At 55.3% G+C, this 21,687-nt stretch overlaps 1 protein-coding gene across 1 annotated transcript; it reads left to right on the forward strand.

The window, feature by feature from the left end:
• The first annotated feature begins 935 nt into the window (after positions 1-935).
• On the forward strand, positions 936-20,352 carry SLC6A1 (solute carrier family 6 member 1). Its single transcript, XM_075550816.1, has 14 exons — positions 936-1,173; positions 1,828-1,959; positions 2,993-3,093; positions 4,331-4,440; positions 6,520-6,652; positions 9,773-9,907; positions 10,110-10,213; positions 10,462-10,586; positions 13,579-13,691; positions 14,037-14,168; positions 15,104-15,206; positions 16,502-16,602; positions 17,571-17,738; positions 20,248-20,352. Exons 1-14 carry the CDS (start codon positions 936-938, stop codon positions 20,350-20,352), a joined length of 1,800 nt encoding a protein of 599 aa, XP_075406931.1.
• The last annotated feature ends 1,335 nt before the right edge of the window (positions 20,353-21,687 follow it).

The following is a 21,687-nucleotide window of genomic DNA, read 5'->3' on the forward strand; positions in this document are numbered from 1 at the left end:
AAAGGAGGAGAACATGCATAACTGAATTTCAATTCTCCTGGGAACCAGACACTTGAGAGCCGTAAGAGCTGGATGAACTCCTGACACTATTACTTTGAGACAATCTGAAGCCTTAAGCCCAAAGTATCCCCGAAGTCCTTTTTAAACCAGCTTTAGGCCCCATCTCCATGGGATCAAGAGGACACCAGCAGGTTGATTGGAGGAGATTAGATAAGAGCCTCCGAGGGCAGGGAGTGGATGGCACTGGAGGAGGAAGAACTCAGAATAGGAACCAACTGGGAAGATGACCACACAGCTCTCAAGTACAGCCCACGTTTCTACATGGCGCAGGAAGACATCGCGGAATTCTACGGTGGGATGTGCATCTCTCCAACCACCAACACCAACGTAGTAGGGAGAGAGGAGGATTGGGGTCAAGAATTTGGTGCAAAGTAACAGAGTTCAGAAAATATCACATCAGGTCTGTCTCAAGGCCCACCGCTCCCTGCAGCCAGGACCTCGCCCAGGCGAGCCCCACGGCTTGCCCTGGCCCTGACTTGTGCAGCCCGGGCCATGCAGAATGGATTGCCATCATCACATTCATGGACCAGGAACCTTTTGTATCCACTTGGACATCCAGTGGCTGGTGGGTTCTTCTCCACAGGGGTACGTGATGGAGGGCGTGTTGCACGGGCTGTCCAGGCTCTCCCAGGAGGTGCCACCACACCACTCCTGACTGCCCATATCAGAGCCTCCTGAAGCCCTGACTGAATCATGTTGTTTTTTTCTCATGTCGGGAAAATCAGGGTGATTTCAGGCTTCTCCCACTTCCTGCTTCCATAATGCAGTTCTCTGTCCTCCCAGGGTGACCTTGAACCGCAAACCTGCTGTCCACGTGGACCGGGGCTGACATCTCACGTCCATCTGCCAAGACCCCCGCATCCAGACCCCGAGCCATGGCGACCAGTGGCAGCAAGGTAGCCGATGGGCAGATCTCCACTGAAGTCAGCGAGGCCCCTATGGCCAATGACAAGCCCAAAACCCTGGTGGTCAAGGTGCAGAAGAAAGCAGCAGACCTTCCCGACCGGGATACATGGAAGGGCCGCTTTGATTTCCTCATGTCCTGTGTGGGCTACGCCATCGGCCTGGGCAACGTCTGGCGGTTTCCCTATCTCTGTGGGAAAAATGGCGGAGGTAAGTGTGGGCGCAGCCCCCTCTGGTGGTTCTGGACTCCACACGGGTGGCTCCTGCTGAAGCATCTTCCAGGGTGACTTTAGGTGGAAAGACCCCATCCAAAGGGAGCACCAGCCTCCATCTCTTGGTGCTTATACATCTTCCAACACATCCCCCAGAAACCACCTCAGTGGCATCGGAGTTTGTTTCATTTCAAGCGTGACCCCATGTGTGTCACAGAGTAACTGTGCGCCGAAGGGCGTTTGATGGTTTCGATGGTGGAATTGTCAGTGGGTCACCAGGCCTTTCCTATGAGTTTCCTCTGGGTAGGCTCAAACCTCCCGTCTTTAAGCGAGCAGTGCCTGCCTTAACTGTTAGCACTATCCAGGGACTCCACCGAAGGGTGATTTGAACAACTTGACCAGTGGGGTGGGATTGATCCTGGCTCATGACAACCCCAGACGTCAAAGGGCAAGAGTCCTCAGTTAGTAATTCTAAAAATGTTCCTCTCTTCATTCCGTGAGGAATGTATTTTGAGGAAAGATGTCCTTAGGTCTCATTCTGGTGTGGGGTGCTGTCCTGAAGGCAGGGCAAAGGATCATCCTGGACATGCTCTCCCTCATGGGGGACTTTTCCAAAGCCTTGGGTCCATAAACATCTCTTCTCTTCCCCCAGGGGCTTTCCTGATCCCCTATTTCCTGACACTCATCTTTGCTGGGGTTCCACTCTTTCTGCTGGAATGCTCCCTAGGCCAATACACATCGATTGGGGGCCTTGGAGTGTGGAAATTGGCCCCTATGTTCAAGGGTAAGTCTACTTGTCCCCATGTTCAAGGGTAAGTCTATTGGTTCCCATGTTCAAGGGCAAGTCTACTGGTCCCCATGTTCAAGGGTAAGTCTGTTGGTCCCCATGTTCAAGGGTAAGTTATTGGTCCCCATGTTCAAGGGTAAGTCTGTTGGTTTCCATGTTCAAGGGTAAATCTACTGGTTCCCACATTCAAGGATAAGTCTACTGGTCCCCATGTTTAAGGGGAAGTCTACTGGTCCCCACATTCAAGGGTAGGTCTGTTGGGTCCCATGTTCAAGGGTAAATCTACTGGTTCCCACATTCAAGGGTAAGTCTACTGGTTCTCACATTCAAGGGTAAGTCTACTGGTCCCCACATTCAAGGTAAGTCTACTGGTCCCCACATTCAAGGGTAAGTCTACTGGTCCCCATGTTCAAGGTAAGTCTACTGGTCCCCACATTCCAGGGTAAACCTGTGGACTACCAGGTTTGAAGGTACCATGAAGTCCTAATGGCACTTCTGCCCACACACCCATTGGGTTTCTGGATACCCCTGACAGGGGCCTTGTGTTCTTCACTCTGAGCAGGGTGAAGGCTGTTGAGAGGTGCCAGGTAACAGATGATGGGGATCAGGTATTTAGGGCAGTGGTGGTGGAGACGGGAGGAAAGGCCCCTTCTGCACCAGCCTGTTTTGTCCTGTGAGCTCATTCCCAGGAAGAGCTGCCTTCCATTTTCTCTGCTTGCCCCTGAGTGCCTAGAACTTTACCTGGCAGGCACTTCTACGGGCACATGGAGAATTATGTCAATGACCACAAGGGCTGAAGCCCTAGCCCCTGGCACCCCCTACAACCTGGGCTGCACCCCAGACACCAGTCTGGCTCCATTGGCAGCCTGGGGCCCGTCATTGACTCTCCAACATCCTCTGCATCCTCTAGCGTGCCTGTCTCCAAGGTTCAGGGAGATCATAGACAGGCTGGGATTGGTCCGGTGTTGCCCAGTCTGACAGTGGCCATCCTGGCTGCTAATAGCTGTGTGATGCTGTGCCCACTTCCCAGGTGTGGGCCTCGCAGCTGCTGTGCTCTCCTTCTGGCTCAACATCTACTACATCGTCATCATCTCCTGGGCCATCTACTACCTGTACAACTCCTTCACCATGGTGAGTGTGCTGGGCCCGCACCCTGTGGAGGGAGCCTGCTCATGCCCCCTTCTGTCATGGTGCCTGCCGCTCTGCCGGCCTGGGGGTTCTTCTGGGGAGAGCGCTCTCTCCAGCGGGCACCATGAGCAAATGCCCACCTGGGCCAGGTACTAAGTCGGACACTGTATGTGGGCTCACCTCTCCTTCTCACACCCGTGGCCCCACTTTATGCAGGCCCAGGCTGCCTGGGTTTGCCCCCAGCCCTGCTGTACATCTGTTTTGTCCCCTTGTGGAAGACAGCCAATGGCTCTGTGTCCTTGGAGCTCTTTGCCCTCCTGTAGAAACAGGGGCCCTTCCTCTCCTGGCCCTCTGGCACTGCCACCCAGAGCTACACCCGTGGATTTTAATAAAAACAAAACATCTGGCCTCACCTTTCTGTGGGCGAGGAACCCCGTCAGGACATCAGGCCTGTTGGCCCCTCTGAGGGCTCTGGGGTGTGTGGGGGGGTTCATCTAGCCAAGCCCCTCTTCTGCCCCTTGGTGGTCTCCTGCAGTCCCTGACGCTTCTCTGCTGCTTGCTTATGTGGTGGGCGACTCTGTCTTCTGGGCCAGGGAAACCCCCTTTTAGAAGACCCCACCCAGAAGAGATTAGGGCTCACCCAGTCCTGGTAAGCTCAAATTTGACTTAACCAATAGCAAAAGAAAACACCTATTCCCAAATGAGGCCACCTGCACAGAAGGCAAGGTAGAGGGTGGCGGGGACTTCCACCTCTCCTTTGGGGACAGTTGAAATCCTTAGGGGCCCTTCCCAGGGTTGATGCGGCATGGAGGGTAAATAAGTGTACAGCGCCTGGGAGCACTCCTGCTGAGGACAGGCACTGGACGTGTCTGCTCTTGTCACCATTGCCCAGATGAGGAGGTGGCCAGGGCCTCTTGCCCAAGCTCACAGAGCTGGGAAATAGACCCACAGGACCTGGTGGCACTGCCTGGAAGCGTGGCTCTCAGCATGCGGAGGCCTGGGTCCACGTCTTGGGGCTTGAGCCTTGGTAGCTGTGAGATATCCAGCTAGTTGTTCCCTCTCTGACTGATGAAATGGGGACCCCAGTACGGTGCACCCCAGGAGCTGGTGGGAAGGGGCGGTGAGACCCTCCCTGTGTGAGTAGGTCCCCGGGCTGCAGGCAGATGGGCGAGCTGGGACTATGCTGCCCACCCCAGGGCTGGGGCTCAGGGGATGTGACAGGGTGACCCTGTCCTTGCAGGCCCTGCCCTGGAAGCAGTGTAATAACCCCTGGAACACGGACCGCTGCTTCTCCAACTACAGCATCACCAACACCACTAACCTGACCAGCGCCGTGGTGGAGTTCTGGGAGTGAGTGAATGCGCCTCGGTGGGTGGGGTTGGCTGTGAAGGGAGCTGGCCCTGGACCCTCCGATTAGCCGAGGCCACTGGGAAAGGAGTCGGTGGACAGGAGCTGTGATGAAGCCCTGGCCCAGCAGGGAGGAAAAACACCCGGCCTGCCTCTCTCTGGTACCCCCTCCTGTTTCCTGCCACTGCCTCCCGCGGGTCAGGCCAACCAGAAACCTGAGAGCAAGGGAACCATCCTGTGGGCACAGGCGGCGGTGGGGCAGGTGGGGGAGACTGACAGCGCCTGCAGAGGCCCGCACTCAGGAGCCCGGCGCCTCTGGGAAGAAATGCAGCTGGGATGATGCCCGCTGCGCCCAGGCGTACGTGGGCATTCGCACAGATCGCTGAGCACACGCTGTCCAATCTTGGGAACACAGGGCGGCGGGCGGCTGCAGGGATTGTTCCGCTGGGGCAGAGGGGTGGCCCTGTTAGTAACAGCCTCAAAGAAGTGCCCTGGAGAAGCCGCGTGCTGGGGACACAGGTTTGACAAAGGAGATGCTGTTGCCCAGCTCTCTCTTCGTGAAGGAAGCCCCTGTGCTGGCCATCTCTGAAGGGTTCTCCCAGGAGGGTCAGGTCTGGAGGCCTCTCTGTGGAGAAGCATCCTTGGCTGGGCTGTTAACTGGCAGATAGAAATCAGTCTGGGCTCTGTTCTGTCTGGCAAGCCTCTGCTGTGGCTGGCCGGCTCACCAGCAGTCCCCCACATATGCCACGGCCACAAGATCGAGGTCTTCACCCAGCCACGGGCATCTTGAGCGCTGGCAGTGCGCCCATCTGATGAGAGGACAGGATGAGCCCATGGGCAGATGCAGGGGCCGTGAGGGAACACAGGTGAAGAGCTGGCCTCACAGGCCGAGCAGCTTTGGGAGGACGAGCCTGGCAGAGGCCTGGAGCGGGGTGGGAGCAAGGTGGGTAGTGGATAGCAAGCTGCATCATCAATGGAAGCTTGGGCGATTGGAGCTGAGTTCAGGTGGGTGACTACAGAGGGGCGTGGGGGGCCAATTCCTGACCACCTTGGTGTTTGAGCAGCACTCTGTGCTGAGTCTAAGCAGGGGCACATAGTTGGAATTGGGGCTGGTTTCTGGGCCTGGGATGTGGACAGAGAGTGGAGATGTCAGGGAACTGGGAGACGGTCCAGTCCCGGTGGTCGGTCAAACACCCTGGAAGCTCCTCTCCTCTCTCCCCACCCCTCCCCCCACTCCTCTCCCTACCCCTCCTCTCCCCACCTCTCTTTCGGTTTCACATAGTCAAAGTTTCTTCTCACAGCCTGCAGGCTAAAATCGGGGTCTAGCCAGGTCTCTGCCTTCCTTGTCAGAAGCCTTGGGCCTTCCATGGGCCCTGGGGTCCTCGGCTTGTGAATAACCATCACGCACCTGTCCCTGCCCGGGTGTGTGTGTGCGGAGCCTGCTCATTCCCATGGATATGCCGCAGGTCTGGAGGGCAGACGTCCAGTCAGCATGCTGTGCACATTGTGTTTGATGACGAGTTGTGAACCCCTCCGTGTGGCCCTGTGCCTCTCGCTTCCTCTCCCAGGCTCGCTGCTGTACTTGCCCATCTGCCTGCCCCTCACTGCCGCTGAGCTCAATCTAGGGAGCATGCTGCCCCTGCGCTTTCATGGGTCGGTCGTTCCTAGGTGCATGCTGCTCTTGACTGTGGGTATTCACGGCCTAGGCTGGAAGTGACCTCTGGGAGGGGCTTGGAAGGACGTCCAGGGGCATAAGGCGTAGGGGTGCCACCAGGCTCTAGCAGACCAGGAAGTCTGGTCTTTTTTCTATTTTGAATTTTAGTCCCCATCTGTGTCCTACTCTTTCCAGAAAGGTCTTCTTTCCTTTGACCTCTTGCTTAAACACATGTTCACCAACAGTGTAATGTCCCCCAGCCCCTTTACGTCTTCACTCGCCCCCCACAGTGTAATGGCCCCAGCCCCTCTCTGGACATGCCTTGAACTGCAGGGAGCACAGTTAGCACAGCCACAGTGGAGGCTGGTTCAAGTCCACACCCCAGGCCCCTGACAAGCCCCTGACTCCTTCCTCCCTCCCTCAACCAGGCGCAACATGCACCAGATGACAGACGGGCTGGATAAGCCGGGTCAGATCCGCTGGCCGCTGGCCATCACACTGGCCATCGCCTGGGTCCTCGTGTACTTCTGCATCTGGAAGGGCGTCGCCTGGACTGGAAAGGTGAGGGGCTGCCAGGGGAGCGGGGAGGAGACTAGTTGGGAGGGTCACAAAGGGATTTCCGTCCTGAGCAGGGAGTCTGACCCTTACCAAGATGCCCAGCCTCGAGTTGAACAAGACTTCCATCTCGAGACTTCAGTGCCTTCCCTGTGAAGTGGGAATCCTGGCAATGCCCTCCCCCGCCCCCACCACCCCAAAGTGCCGTGAGCCTAACAGTTAGCCATGCTGTCCGGCGCTTCTCGCAGGCATGGCTCACCGCAGCTCTGTGAAACTGTGCAGGCCCGGGGAGCCAAAGGGAGGGGCACATGCTGCCCAGGGACCATGGAAACAACCTCCCCTGAGCATCGACTCTGGGCCAAGCCTCAATCTAGGTGCCTGGGACCCACAGATAGGAACTTTACATCAAACCCTAGAGGGACAGTGGAGATGGATAGATTACAGGTTCAATATTCAGATTCTGTCCTGGTGGCAGGCTGGGCTAAGTGGTAGACTGGGAACCCCCAGGTCAGCAGTTCCAGTCCAGCAGCTCTTCCCTGGAGAAAGGTGGGGCTGTCTACTCCCTTAAGAGTCACAGTCTGGGAGTCCTTGTCAAGAGCCCGCACAACCACATAGGGTGTTGATTGGTTTGGTCTGAACAAAACCACTGCTCACCAGCATTCGGCCTTGGACAGACCTCCTTCCCTCTCTGAAACGCCGTGTCCTCTGGTTCAACATGGGCCAGTAGTGTGTGCATCTGCCGTTTCGTTTGGAGAATTGGGAGTGGGGGAGTTTTGTGAAGCCGGAGGGCAGCCCTGCGTTAGGAAGCAGAGGAGTCCAGGGCGTGAGAGGGAATGAGGAGTTTGAATCTCAGTCCTCTGGGATCTAGCTTTAGGTGCCTGAGCAAGTCATTTTCCTGTCTGAGATTCAGCCTCCTCAGTTGTGTGAATGGACCCCAAACTGCTCTGCATAGAGGGGTCCCCACAATAGAAGGCATAAGCCATGCCTGATCCATCTCAAAACCAAAACCTGACTGGCCGCCACTGGGGTGATTCTGACTCAGAGGGGCCCTGTAGGATGCGGCAGAACTGCCTCCTGTGGGTCTGTAACTCGGTACGGGAGTAGAAAGCTCCTGAGGGCCGGCTGGTAACTGGCTGACCTTGAGTGTAGCAACCGACCTTGAGGTTAGTAACCACTATACCACCCTAAAACACCTATTATCGAGTGTAGTCACTTCGGGTGGTATCTGGAGTTCGGGTTCAGTGTTGAGCTGCTATCCCAAGGTCATAACAAAACAGTGCTTTAGAAAATAAGTAAACTTCACGCCAGCACCTGCACGATGCAACCGCACACCTGTCATGCTGGAGGAAGTCCAAGTCCCATGAAGTCATTGGAAAGTACTGTGGGCCTGTTCCCAGGCAGAGCCAGCTCCTGGAGCAGGACCAACCGCATGCATCAGCTAAGAGGAGGAAGGCCCCCGAGAGATGGACGACCGTGGGGCGGAGGCAATGGGTTCAAACACAGCAGGACCTGTAAAGATGGCCAGGACCGCGGTGTATCGCTCTGTGTCGTGCTGTGGTCGCGGTGGTGGGGAGCCACTCAACAGCACTGCGGCAACAGCTGCGAGGCAACGAGACCGACAGATTTTAAGCTCATGCCTTATTGCTGGTCCCCTCGCCTCTAGAAGCCACCCCTTCAAAAAGGGATCCGCATTCTGCAGAGAAATACTCACAGACCCAGATGTCCCATGGAGTGCTCCTGAGGGTTACATCAACCTGCAGGTGGCCTGCACAGGTTGTCATAGGGAATGCCCAAGCAGGGGTGGAACCTCCGGAGGACGTAATTAAAAAAAATTATTTTTCTGTGAGACCATAAAACAGGGCTTAGGAAACAAACATGGGGGAAAGAAACCAATGTGCATCCTAAACGGTCAACATGTAAAACGAAAAGTCCCAAACTTATATCATTTGAGCCTCATGTTGTTTTTTTTCTTTTCAGAAGTCTTTTATTTATTAATCCAGGTACATTTAATTTTTTTTCTGCTGCCTACAATCTGGCCTGCGTGAAGTTCGTTCTTCCTGTAGGGCTTCAGTGCTCACAACTCTAGCTCTTTAGTGCTGCGCCACATTCCAGGCTGCTTTCTGAGCCACAGGCCAACAACATGGACGCTGATGGAAAACTGGGCTTACGTGGGGGCTTCCTGGTCCAGACCCTGGGGAATGGGGTAGGAAAGGTGAGCGACAGCTGCAGAGACTTTGCACCGTCCCTCCAGGTGCTCTCGCATGCAGCTGGAGACGTTGGTTTTTTCAAAGGCGGTCATTGACACTGATCGTGGTAACAATGGAACAACACCGCTTGCCCGCTTGACGTGACCGGATGGTGGGGCTGATATGATATCTGTATTAGCTCCCAATAAAACGGTCTTGAGTGAGAAGAGAAAAAAAAATAAAAGGTGATCATCAATGGGAAAGAAATTCTCAAAAGAGGTTAAAATGTGAACAATCCCACATGTATGGATCCATCCCTAAATAAACAGGAATCGCAGGCCTTCGCGGCAGGGCCGGTTGCGCTCCACGCCGGGCGTGTTCTCGGCTGGGAATGGTGCAAACCTGGGTGTCCAGGACTGTCTCTTGTGGATCTGCTGGGTGGCTCCCAAGCAGGCCTTTTTCTACAGAGCTGCCACTAGGTTTGAGTCACCAACCTGTAGGTTAGCAAACAATTGCAAACAGCTGGTACCACCCAGGAACCTCATTCCTCCAACCAGCACCATTTAGATGGTCCACTGCGCACCCTGGTGCCCAAACAAGAGAACTGCTGCCCATCATGTAATTTACATTCTCCTGGCAGATGTGACTACAATTCTCTCTCCCTCTCTCTGTTCATAGCTAATTAAAAATTTTTTTCTATCAAATTATCTGGATTGTTTTCCAAGAGTATAAAGAGGAGAAAGGGGAAAATCAGGTGCTGAGTGGTTGCCTCAGATTCTAAGGTGACCAATCAGAGCAGACTGGGGAAGTCCAGGAAGGCTTCCTGAAGGAGGAAGACCTGGAAAGAAGCCCTGGGCAGCCAGTGCAATGTGAGTGGCATGGGAGAGGGGAAGCTGGATGCTTTGGAGGGGCTTGACCCTGGTGCCCCCTTCCCTCACAGGTGGTCTACTTCTCTGCCACATACCCCTACATCATGCTGATCATCCTGTTCTTCCGGGGGGTGACGCTGCCCGGGGCCACAGAGGGCATCCTCTTCTACATCACGCCCAACTTCCAGAAGCTGTCGGACTCCGAGGTGAGCCGTCTGTCCAGTGTGGCCCTGGGCCCTGGAGGCCCCGGGGGAGCAGTCAAACTGACTCCTGAGCCCCCGACCAGTCCGGCAGCCTGAGCCCCTCTGAGGCCCACGTTACCAGGGAGTGCTAGCTAGCCCATGTAAGCAAACCTGGGAGCTTCTGCTTTGTAATTATTTGGGGGATTTTTGGCAACTCTGTCCACAGGTGTGGCTGGACGCGGCTACTCAGATCTTCTTCTCCTACGGCCTGGGCCTGGGATCCCTGATTGCTCTTGGGAGCTACAACCCTTTCCACAACAATGTCTATAGGTAGGAGACAGTGCCTTGCTTCCTGGACCAACCCTTCCAGACCACACCCCCCCTGGGGGGCACGGCCTCCTGGGGTCACACCTCTTAGGCTCTTCTGCTGAACTGATCCCTGAGCCAACCCCTTGAGCCCATCTTCTGGCCCTCTCCTCACCCTGACACCCCTGGCTCTACTTCCCCTGGCGTTCCTCAGGCGCCTAGTAGCTCAGCCATGCAGCCCCCCAACACTTCCCGTCTGTTCCTCTCGGCAGGGACTCCATCATCGTCTGCTGCATCAACTCCTGCACCAGCATGTTTGCCGGCTTCGTCATCTTCTCCATAGTGGGGTTCATGGCCCACGTCACCAAGAGGTCCATTGCTGACGTGGCAGCCTCAGGTCAGTGCCGCCCATCGGGGGCCTGGGGATGGGGAGACCGACCATGCTGGTACTTAAGGCATCATCGTCACCTCTGAGACTCTGTGCCAGGCAGCGCCATGCCTGACGCAGAATCTTCCCAGCATTGTGGGTGGATGCCAGTGTTATACCCATTTAACACATGAGGAAACTGAGGCTCACCACATTAACCTACACACAGTCACAGGCCTAGAAAGGAGATGGAACCTCCCAGCCTGGCTGCTTAACCTTCTGCCTATGCTGGTACCTGCAGCACCAGCCTGGACTTGTGGGAGGAGTCACTCGTCCCAGTCTTGCCTCTGCAAGATGTGGTTTGTTTTAACACAGACTTGCTCACCCAGTGGGCTGTGTTCTCATCGAGTGGGCTGTGCCCTCTCTGTCCCCCTCCCCACCCACCACCAACACTGTTATCAAGTCAACTCTGACTCATAGTGTTCCTACATGGGGATTCTGTAAATCTTTACAGGAGCAGACAGCCTCTTCTTTCTCCTGCAGAGTGGCTGCTAGGTTTGTACCACTGACCTTGCAGTTAGGAACTCGATGCTCATCCCATAGCACTCCCAGAGCTCCTTCATAGTGACCACAGGATCAAGGAACCCCCTCACTGTTCCACCCTATGCCCCCACCCCAGAAAAACTGCAAGGGTGGTAGACTCCTGTGCACACAGCAGGCCCCTGAGACTCAGACCCACTGTGGGCACAGCAGGCCCTGGTCCTGAGACCCACTGTGTGTGCAGCAGGACCCTAGTCCTGAGACCCACTGTGTGTGCAGCAGGACCCTGAGACTCAGACCCGCTGTGTGTGCAGCAGGCCCTGGTCCTGAGACCCACTGTGTGTGCAGCAGGACCCTGAGACTCAGACCTGCTGTGTGTGCAGCAGGACCCTGAGACTCAGACCCACTGTGGGCACAGCAGGCCCTGGTCCTGAGACCCACTGTGTGTGCAACAGGACCCTAGTCCTGAGACCCACTGTGTGTGCAGCAGGCCCTGGTCCTGAGACCCACTGTGTGTGCAGCAGACCCTAGTCCTGAGACCCACTGTGTGTGCAGCAGGGCCCTAGTCCTGAGACCCACTGTGTGTGCAGCAGGACCCTGAGACTCAGACCCGCTGTGTGTGCAGCAGGCCCTGGTCCTGAGACCCACTGTGTGTGCAGCAGGACCCTGAGACTCAGACCCACTGTGGGCACAGCAGGCCCTGGTCCTGAGACCCACTGTGTGTGCAACAGGACCCTAGTCCTGAGACCCACTGTGTGTGCAGCAGGCCCTGGTCCTGAGACCCACTATGTGTGCAGCAGACCCTAGTCCTGAGACCCACTGTGTGTGCAGCAGGGTCCTGGTCCCGAGACCCATGTGGGCACAGCAGGCCCCTGAGGCTGGTGCACGGTCTGACTTGTCTCCCGTGGAGAGTTTGTCTTAGGGAGAGTAACTTTCTTTGCATAGGCTCTAACCTTCCTACAAAGGCAGCCCATCCCGAATGTCTCAAAGTTCCCCAGACTACCCTTTCCCAAATCAAGACCCTTTCCTCCTTACCTAAGATTTCCCTGAGCACTTGGATCCACAGCAGATGCCCCCACGCCTTCTCCCATGCTCCCCATCACAGCAAAGCTTTCCCTGCCCTCACTTCAGTGCCCAGGCCAGACACCTCAGCCTGGCTGCTGCCATTACTCCCACCCACCCTGCAACCAACACCAGGCCTGCCCACATACCTTCTAGCTGGTCACATCTCTGCTTGACCACTGCTGATCAGGCTGCCCCTGCCCCCATCAGACAAGGGCTACAGCTCTTCCTGCCCCCAAACCCACACCCTGCAGCCTGCCCGCCCTGGGCCCATGCTTCCTCATCTGGAAAGGGGTTGGCAACCCTCACCCTGAATGCAGTGACAATTGTACAACTCTTCTTGGTATGACAGGATTATTGAATTGTATGACATGTGGATGAACTGCGTATTAGGCTGGGTTGACTAGAGAAACAAGTTCAGTGGCACTCATATATGTGTGAGAAAGAGCTTTTATATCAAGCAGCTTTACATTATCAGGGAAACATCCCAGCCCAGTCATCTGGGTACGTCAGTCCCATACTGGTCCACAAGTCCCTCTTCAGACTCAGGTAGCCACGTGCAATGATTCAGAGTGAAGGAAGATCACAGGCTGGTGTGTGCAAGGTCATGTGGATCCAGTGGCAGTGGAAGCATCACAGCTCTGGCAGGTCTCAGCGTGGCTCTGTGGCAAGGAGGTGAAGGCAGAGAGAAAGGGGTTCCCAGGCCAACTCCTTATGAGAAGGCCATGCCCACAAGGAGGTACCATCAGACTGTGACCTGAGTGACAGGCTAGACTCCACCTCTACACTTTAATGTCTCCCGTTGACATGAAATTATGTAACTGCCACACAGTGCTAATTTTTTAAAAAGTTACCCTGAAAGCCAAAGGCACTAAAGCTTAGAGCAGCGGTTTCAACCTGTGTGTCTCGACCCCTTTGGGCGTCGAATGACCCTTTCACAAGGGTCACCTAAGACCATGGGAAAACACATATTTCTTAGTAATCGACACATGGCTCCTCTATTTGTCTCCAGGCGGGTCTGCCCACATGCAGATATGCCCACATATGATTAACCTGTGTGAAGACTGTTAACCATGCTACACCATGCTTCACGACAAAATGTCATTGATTTGACATTAGAAATAAATATTTCACAATATAGAATTACATACTGTTTTGTGATGAATCACTATGCTTTCATTATGTTCAATTTGTAACAATGAAAATACATCCTGCATATCAGATATTTACATGATGATTCATAACAGTAGCAAAATTACAGTTATGAAGTAGCAATGATAATAATTTTATGGTTGGGGGTCACCACAACATGAGGAATTAAAGGGTCACAGCATTAGGAAGGTGGAGAACCACTGGCCTAGAGAATTTGTGGCAACCTGTAGGTGCTTAATTACGCCCCCACCTCTCCCTCCCTCTGCAGGCCCCGGCCTGGCATTCCTGGCCTACCCAGAGGCTGTGACCCAGCTGCCCATCTCTCCGCTCTGGGCCACCCTCTTCTTCTCCATGCTGCTGATGCTGGGCATTGACAGCCAGGTGAGTGGCAGCCCGCCCAGCGGAAGCCCACCCCTCCACCCCTCTGTCTGAGTCAGCACACAGGAGCCCGTGGACCCCCAAGAAAGTGGTCAAGAGTTTCAGCCCCCAAAATGTTCCATGACACAGATGTTCAGGGAACAGCCCCAACCCCCCATTTTCCAGAGGAGGAAAAGGATGCTCAGGGAGGAAGGGGCTTTCCTGGGGCCACAGCCCCAGTCAGAGGCAGCAGCAGCCTGGGTGCCTGTCAACACACCTGTCAGGCCTGGTCTGTCTGCCCTGGAGGTCAGGTTTGGGGTGGGCCGGGCTGGGTCTGCAGAATGTTCCTGCACCCTTTGCCCACTGCAGTTCTGCACGGTGGAGGGCTTCATCACAGCCCTGGTGGACGAGTACCCCCGGCTGCTCCGTAACCGCCGGGAGCTCTTCATCGCCGCTGTCTGCGTGGTTTCCTACCTGATTGGCCTGTCTAACATCACCCAGGTGAGCTTGGCTAGGGTGGCAGCTGCTGGGCGCCGATACTGCCTCGGAGCCACCCCCAACCACCGCCCGCAGCGTCTTTGCACCCAGCTCTGTCTGACCAGCTGCCCTCCCTTCAGTGAGCCCCCTAGCAAGTAGCAGGGAGCCAGACTTGGGCTCAAGATCAAAGTGTCAGTGTTGAGGTGGGAACTGCAGCCCGCCTCTGGCCTATGGCATCAGGGAGGGCTTCCTGGAGGAAGGGATGCAGGAGCTGAGATGCAGACGTCTCTCAGAATGAGCCAGAGGGTCCAGCTGGAGTTGGAGCAGGAGGAACATTGCTGTGGGGTGGTCGTCAGGGAGGTAGCCCTGACGAGGTGACGGCGGAGCAGAGATGGGAATGACGAGGAAGAGCCCATCCATCGGGGAAGGATGCCCAGCAGGTGCAGACACCCTCGGATGGAGATGGCCCTTTTGAGAGGGAGGATAGAGGCCGGTGACTAGGCGAGGGAAAAGCATGGGCTGAGAAGACCGTTCCTGCAGGACCTCGTGGGCCGAGGCCTCGGGATATCATTTTGTGTTTGTCTTCTGTCTGTCTGCCTAAATCTGTCTGCCATCTATCTATTGGATTATTGTTTGTTTAAGCAGGAGATATTTGTGACTGCTTTAGGTCGTAGAAAGATGGGACCAGAGTTCAGCCCCTTAAGAACTCCTCTTTCTGCCCTCCCACCACATCCACAATGGAGGGTCTCTTCTGCCCAGGCATTTTCTTCCCAATCCACAAAGCACCTGGTGCTTCTTCAAATCCACCCTCGCGCCCTCTTGCTGCACGGCAGCCTCATCCCAGCCTGGCAGGATGCCAAAGGCCCTGCCTGTGGAGCGTGAGCTGACCACACCGGGCACTGGTGGCAGATGGTGGGGGTTGGGGGTCAAGCCGTTCTCTCACCCCCTTTCTTTTGCAGGGAGGCATCTATGTCTTCAAACTTTTTGATTACTACTCGGCCAGTGGCATGAGCCTGCTGTTCCTCGTGTTCTTTGAATGCGTCTCCATTTCCTGGTTTTACGGTGGGCACCAAGTCTTCCCCCCTTGCTCTTTTCTTATCGTCTTTCCATCCGTCGTTCCATCCTCATTCATAAATGCCCCTTGAGCATCAGACTCCTTCCATACGCTAATGTAGCTAGCTCTCATCACAGTTCAGCGAGGTCGGCCTCGGAGGAAGGTGCAGTATTTAGATGTTATAAAACAGCCAGTTAAATAAGTTCACCAAAAATGGGAACCAAAATTTCGTTATAAATTTTGGGATGAAAGAGGTTTGAACCTTTTATCTACACAAATCATGCCCCAAACTATTCCAAGTGTTTTAAACATCTGTCTCTAACCTGTGGCCGGACAACAGTTGGTTACTGAAGGTGCTCGCTCCTCCCCAGGACCCCTTAGAGATGACAGCCAGAAACCCCAACGGCAGTCCTGTTCTGTCACCTGGCGTGGCTTCAAGTTCAAAGTCAGTCCAGCGCCACCGAACAACAACCACAAGAGCGTTGAACACTGGAGCTCTCGTTATAAGATGGCATCCGTTTTATTCGCTTTCTGACCTACGTGAGAGGATGCCTCTCTGTGTTTCTCAGCCTCAGGGCATGGGCACGTGCTTGGGAAGGCCTGCCTCTAAGGCAGCGGTTTTCAACCTGTGGGTCGCGACCCCTTTGGGGGTCAAATGACCCTTTCACTGGTGTCACCTATGACCATTGGAAAGCACCTATTGCCGATGGTCTTAGGAACTGAGACACTGCCCCTCTACCCGTCTCCAGGCGGGTCCGCCCACATGCAGATACATAGGAGTACCCAGTGTGAAGAAATAAATGTTTCACTATATATAATTATATATTGTTTTGTGATCAATCACTATGCTTTCCTTGTGTTCAATTTGTAACAATGAAAGTACATCCTGCATATCAGATATTTTACATGACGGTTTATCACAGTAGCAACATGACAGTGATGAAGTAGCAAAGACAATGTTATGGTTGGGGGTCACCACAAGATGAGGAACTATGAAGAGGTCACGGCATTAGGAAGATTGAGAACCGCTGCTCTAAGGCCTTGATGACACGGGGACCCCCGACAGGCCTGCTCTCCCAGCGTCCGTGAGAGCCCCCTCCTCTCCCTCTTACCCAGCGGACAAGTGAGGCTCCTCGTCTAGCAGGTCCCCCACATCACACTCATGAGCTTCATAAACTGCCTTGTCCATGAGGCTTGCCCACCTCCATGCAACCTGCCACGGTCGTCCAGAAGCTCAGCTCTGGGTTTGAAAGATGGCGTCCTCATAGTTCCTCCACCCCCGCTCTGGTTCTCGATATCACAGGTGTCAACCGGTTCTACGACAACATCCAAGAGATGGTTGGCTCCCGGCCCTGCATCTGGTGGAAGCTCTGCTGGTCTTTCTTCACCCCCATCATTGTGGCGGTAAGGGCAAGGGCCTCTTAGGAGGGGATCCGAACAGGCCCCAGGGTGGCTTGGGTCCAGGGAGAGAGTTCTGGAGGCAGAGGTGGGTGGAAGAGGCCCAGAGCCCCTGTTCTCTAGTGGAACGACTACCCTTTGCTGAGCATCTGCTCTGCATGCGGCATAGAGCCATTGACTGCAGCAACCGCACAGAGCTCAGGGGACAGGGGTTGTCCTTCACAACTGCTCATCAGCATCCAGATGGCCAGTGGCCAAGTCGGGGTTCAGGCTATGTCCCCCAAGGAAGCTTCTCCCCCACAGTGTCCGTCATCCCTTCCCACTGGCGGAGCTGAGACACAGCATGCCTGGAAAGGGTATTCAACATCCTTGGACTGGGGCTGGATTGCAGATGTTGGGCCCAGAACAAGGGTTCCCAGCCGTGCAGCCCACAGGGGCAGGTTGGGGCTGACCACCACCCCTTGTTCGGCTTGTGAAGCTGGTTGACTTGGAAGAATAGTGATTTGCTCTCATTGGGCTGCTAACCACAAGGCCAGCAGTTCAAATCCAACAGCTGCTCTGTAGGAGAGAGATGCGGTCGTCTGTGCTGTACAGATTCACAGCCTTGGAAACCCTTGAGAGCAGCTCCGGGCGGTTGTAAGGTTGCTGTGCACCCAGTGTACTCAAGGCAGCTGGTTTGGTTTGGGGTTATTGTTCTTTCCAGAGAGGACACCTTTTTATTGGCCCTCCCACAGAGGGGCACCTTTTCCTATTGGTGCTCTCAAAGGGGGGCACCTTTATCTATGCACAAAGGTATGCCGTGCATTGGCCATGACCTTGGGTGAGAGGCTGCCTGAGATGTTGGGCCCTTGTGAGGGTCAGCTTTGGGGCAGAGTGGAGGGCAATGGGCCTCTTAACCTCAGAGTCTAGCAGAAGGGCATTTGCGTCCAGTCTGGTGGCTGACTGACCTTCCCTCCTTTCCACCCCCTGCCCAGGGTGTGTTCATTTTCAGCGCTGTGCAGATGACTCCTCTCACCATGGGCAGCTACGTTTTCCCCAAGTGGGGCCAGGGCGTGGGCTGGCTCATGGCCTTGTCTTCCATGGTCCTCATCCCCGGCTACATGGTCTACATGTTCCTCACCTTAAAGGGCTCCCTGAAGCAGGTAAGTCACCCTCCACGCATCAGAGCATCCTGTCTTCCACTTTGCTCAGACACTTCTCCCAGAGTGCTGGGCATGGCCCCTCTTGTGGCTCAGAGTCTAAGCTAGGGGGTCGGGGGAGACATACAAATCAATGACCAGTAACAGTCACACGTTTGAGGTGCCACAGTGGGTCAGCCAGGGAGCTGTGGGAGCCCTAAGTCCTTTGGGTTAGGAGAATTGGAAGAGGCTTCTTGGAGGAAGAGATCGCCTTAGAGACGAAACAGTGTTGGAAGCGGGAGGAAAAGGACTATTCCGAGAAGTGGGGAGAGCATGTGCAAAGGTCCAGAGGTATGACCTGCCTCGAAGAACCTGAGGTGAGGTATGAGGTGGGTACACTGTGGAGTGTTAGGAGATGAAGTTGGGAATGTAAGAAGCACAGTATGATGGGAAAGACTTTGACACCCAGAATAAGAAGATGCTTGAGGAAAGTTAGGGAGTCATTGCACCTGAACCTTTACCTACACCTGCATCCACACCTACACCTGCACCTTTATCTATACCTACACCTGCACCCACACCTATACCTACACCTACACCTACACCTACACCTGCACCTTTATCTATACCTACAACTACACCTGCACCCATACCTATACCTACACCTACACCTTTATCTATACCTACACCTGCACCTTTATCTATACCTACAACTACACCTGCACCCACACCTATACCTACACCTACACCTTTATCTATACCTACACCTGCACCTTTATCTTTATCTATACCTACAACTACACCTGCACCCACACCTATACCTACACCTACACCTTTATCTATACCTACACCTACACCTGCACCTTTATCTATACCTACACCTACACCTGCACCTTTATACCTACACCTGCACCTTTATCTATACCTACACCTACACCTGCACCTTTATCTACACCTATACCTGCACCTTTATCTATACCTACACCTACACCTGCACCCACACCTATACCTACACCTACACCTGCACCTTTATCTATACCTACAACGACACCTGCACCCACACCTATACCTACACCTACACTTGCACCTTTATCTATACCTACAACTACACCTGCACCCACACCTATACCTACACCTACACCCGCACCTTTATCCATACATATACCTACACCTGGACCTTATACCTCATGGTGGGCTTGGCAAAGAGAAGCCTGGAAAGGCGAGGCCAGCTACAGTATGGGCCCCCAGCACATGCCAATCCACACCAGTTCAGTGGGCAGCCCCAGCCCATGCCAGTCAACACCAGCTCCTTGCTAATCACTTATGTCTTGAGTGAAACAAGGCAGTACTGGAGGCACCTGGGTCAAAGCGGACTACTCTGGAAGTCAGGTTTCCTGCCAGACCTCCTCCGCACCAGCAGGGGAAGCTTTCAAGTCTGCAGCACAAGAGAGCTAGACTGTGGGCTGTGAGCTGTGAGCTGTGGGGTGGGCCCGCTGCCTCCTCCACTGATGGTGGCTCGGGACGCCCAGTGGGAGCTGCTTTCCCAACTCAGGCAGCGAGTGAATAGAGCGCTGGGCGCATAGCCTTCTCTTCCAACTCCAGCTGCAAAGCCCCCTCTTTGCATGCTCTGCTGCTGAGCCCTCGGAAGGCAACGGGGCCTTCTTGTGAGGGGAAGTGCAGGGACATTGTGGCCCAAACGCTTCCCGTGGCGAGAACAGCATGTGTCTGATTGGGTGGGCGGGCGGGCAGGACGTGTGTACAGGAGGCTCTCAGGGGCTCACTCATTCTGCAAGGGGTCTTGAGCAACTGCTTTGTGTCCTGTCTGTGCAGGAGACACAGCCGTGAACATAGCAGGCAAAAATCTCACCCGCAGGGAATATACACGCTGGTAGACGAGACAGCAATGAACAAAATAAAAGCATGCAGGTGGAGAAAGATCAACCAAGTAGAGTAGAGCTCCAGTCGTACTGGAGCAAAGACAGGAGGCGGAGGATGAGGTGTGTAATTCGCTGGAAGAAGGAAGCGCCAGGCAGAGGGGCCAGCAAACTCAAAGGCCCTGAGCAGAAGCATGTTCACCAAGTCAGAGGAGCAGGGAGGCCCGCGTGGCAGGGCTGGAGTGAGGGGGACTAGGGCCTGCCAAGGGCCAGGGCCAGATGTCAGGGTCTTGCAGGACTTTGACGTTTGCTCTTGGTGAACATGGAAGCCACTGCTGGGGCTGAGTGGAAGGCCACGGTCTGACGTTGGCATTTATGGAACTGTATAAATACCAAAATGTTGGTATTTTTGGCTGTTGTCACAGGAAGGGAAGGAAAAGGTGTCGGACAAGAATGGGTGTGAGGGAGGGCCATGAGTCCTTGCTGCAGCCCTCACAGTGAGAGGAGGGGGGCGGGGGCCGGCAGGGAGTGTAGAGTGGGGTGCCACGCAGCCAGAGTCTAGGTGTCATAGGAGGGCACCGAAGATAAGTTGACCTTGAAGAAGCGCTCTGCCACGTGCCTCCCACCCTCGCTGGAACTGCCCTCTTGCATGCCCACAGCGCATCCAGGTCATGATCCAGCCCAGCGAAGACATCGTGCGCCCCGAGAACGGCCCAGAGCAGCCCCAGGCCAGCGGCTCAGCCAGCAAAGAGGCCTACATCTAGAGGGGTGGGGCCTAGCGGACCTGACACTCTTACCGATCCCCACCCCACCCCATCTGCCTGAGCAGGACCACCACTTGACGTCTGAAGATACTGTCTGTCTCAACCTACCTCAAGTGGCAAATCCAGACACCCTCATCACACAGAGAGGGGAGGTGGGGACAGTCTTCCCCGGGGAAGGCCCACAGCGGTGACTTTGGCAGCCTGCTGGCTGATAGCCCTTTTCATCCAGGCTCCAGAAGCACCCAGATGTCTGCGTCTGTACCCGCCACGGTAGGGCCATGTCCATGCCACCGGCGAGTGCGTGCCGGCGGTCACACTCCTGGTGTCCAGCAGTGCTCCTGACTGCTCTCTTACTGCCGGACCCATGACTGTTCTCTCGGGCTCTGCAGGCCGGGAGGTGGGGGGGGGGGTGCGGACTGGGAACGCTGCTTCGAATCCATGGAAAGGGCCTTTTGTACGGCTGGACTTCCAGGGAGAGCTCACTCAAGTGACGGGGGCCGCGGAGCTCTTACCTTTGTGTGGGGGTTTTCTCCTTTCCACGGCAGCTCAGTCAAACAGCCCCTTCCCCACAGGCCTCAGCCCTTCATCCTAGGTCTGTTTCCCAGGCAATCCCTGTAGCTCTGCTCTGTCCCCTGCCAGCCAGCGGCAGGCCAGCCCAGCACAGCACCCAGCACCGGGAAGAATTCAGTGGAACTGGCCCAATAGCAATCATCCCAAGGGGCCTTGCACAATGGAGGTTTCTATTGCCAGCCCAGGGCCCTCCCCCCTCCCGCCCCCCCCCCCCCCCCCGCAGTCCCTTGGAGAGGCTCCTAACGGGGCCTCCACTTTCTCTGAAGCTGCCCAGCCTTACAGAGCACAAAACAGCGGCAGGGGCAGGGGGGGGAGACCTTGCTGAAGGGCCCCTCCAAAGACTGAGGCGGAGCCAATTATTCCCTCTTGTCTCCCTCTCCCTCACTGCCACCCCCCTCCTCAGCACTGCCTCTGTACCTCCCCAGAAATTCCTCAGCAGAAATCTCCCCACTGCCACTGAAATCGACCCACCTGGCCCACTACCTGAGGAGCTCATGTTACCCCAGAGACGCACCCCCCCAAAGGGCTTCCGAGCTGGAAAGGGCTTTGCTGGGGACTGGCATCTATTCCTCTCCGGCTCCGGGGTGGGGTGGGGTTGGGGGTGGGCAAATCAAGGGAAGAAGGTATGTTGTGAGCTCAGGGGACTCAGGTGTCTCACTTGCCAGGAGGATGGGTTCCCGTGTAGCCGACCATGTTGTGCCCGTAGCTCCTTAGCGTGTTCCCTCCCACACTGTGTTTCATGACTAATCCTGAATAACTATGGTA

This window comes from Tenrec ecaudatus, chromosome 5 (assembly GCF_050624435.1).
Source record: "Tenrec ecaudatus isolate mTenEca1 chromosome 5, mTenEca1.hap1, whole genome shotgun sequence".
Taxonomy (NCBI): Eukaryota; Metazoa; Chordata; class Mammalia; order Afrosoricida; family Tenrecidae; genus Tenrec; species Tenrec ecaudatus.

Bases quoted from the DNA above. Each gene is read 5' to 3' on its own strand.
- SLC6A1 (XM_075550816.1), top strand. From the start codon at position 936: ATGGCGACCAGTGGCAGCAAGGTAGCCGATGGGCAGATCTCCACTGAA. The intron at 3,094-4,330 runs GTGAGTGTGCTG...CTGTCCTTGCAG, and splicing joins TGTACAACTCCTTCACCATG to GCCCTGCCCTGGAAGCAGTG. The intron at 10,214-10,461 runs GTAGGAGACAGT...TCCTCTCGGCAG, and splicing joins TTCCACAACAATGTCTATAG to GGACTCCATCATCGTCTGCT.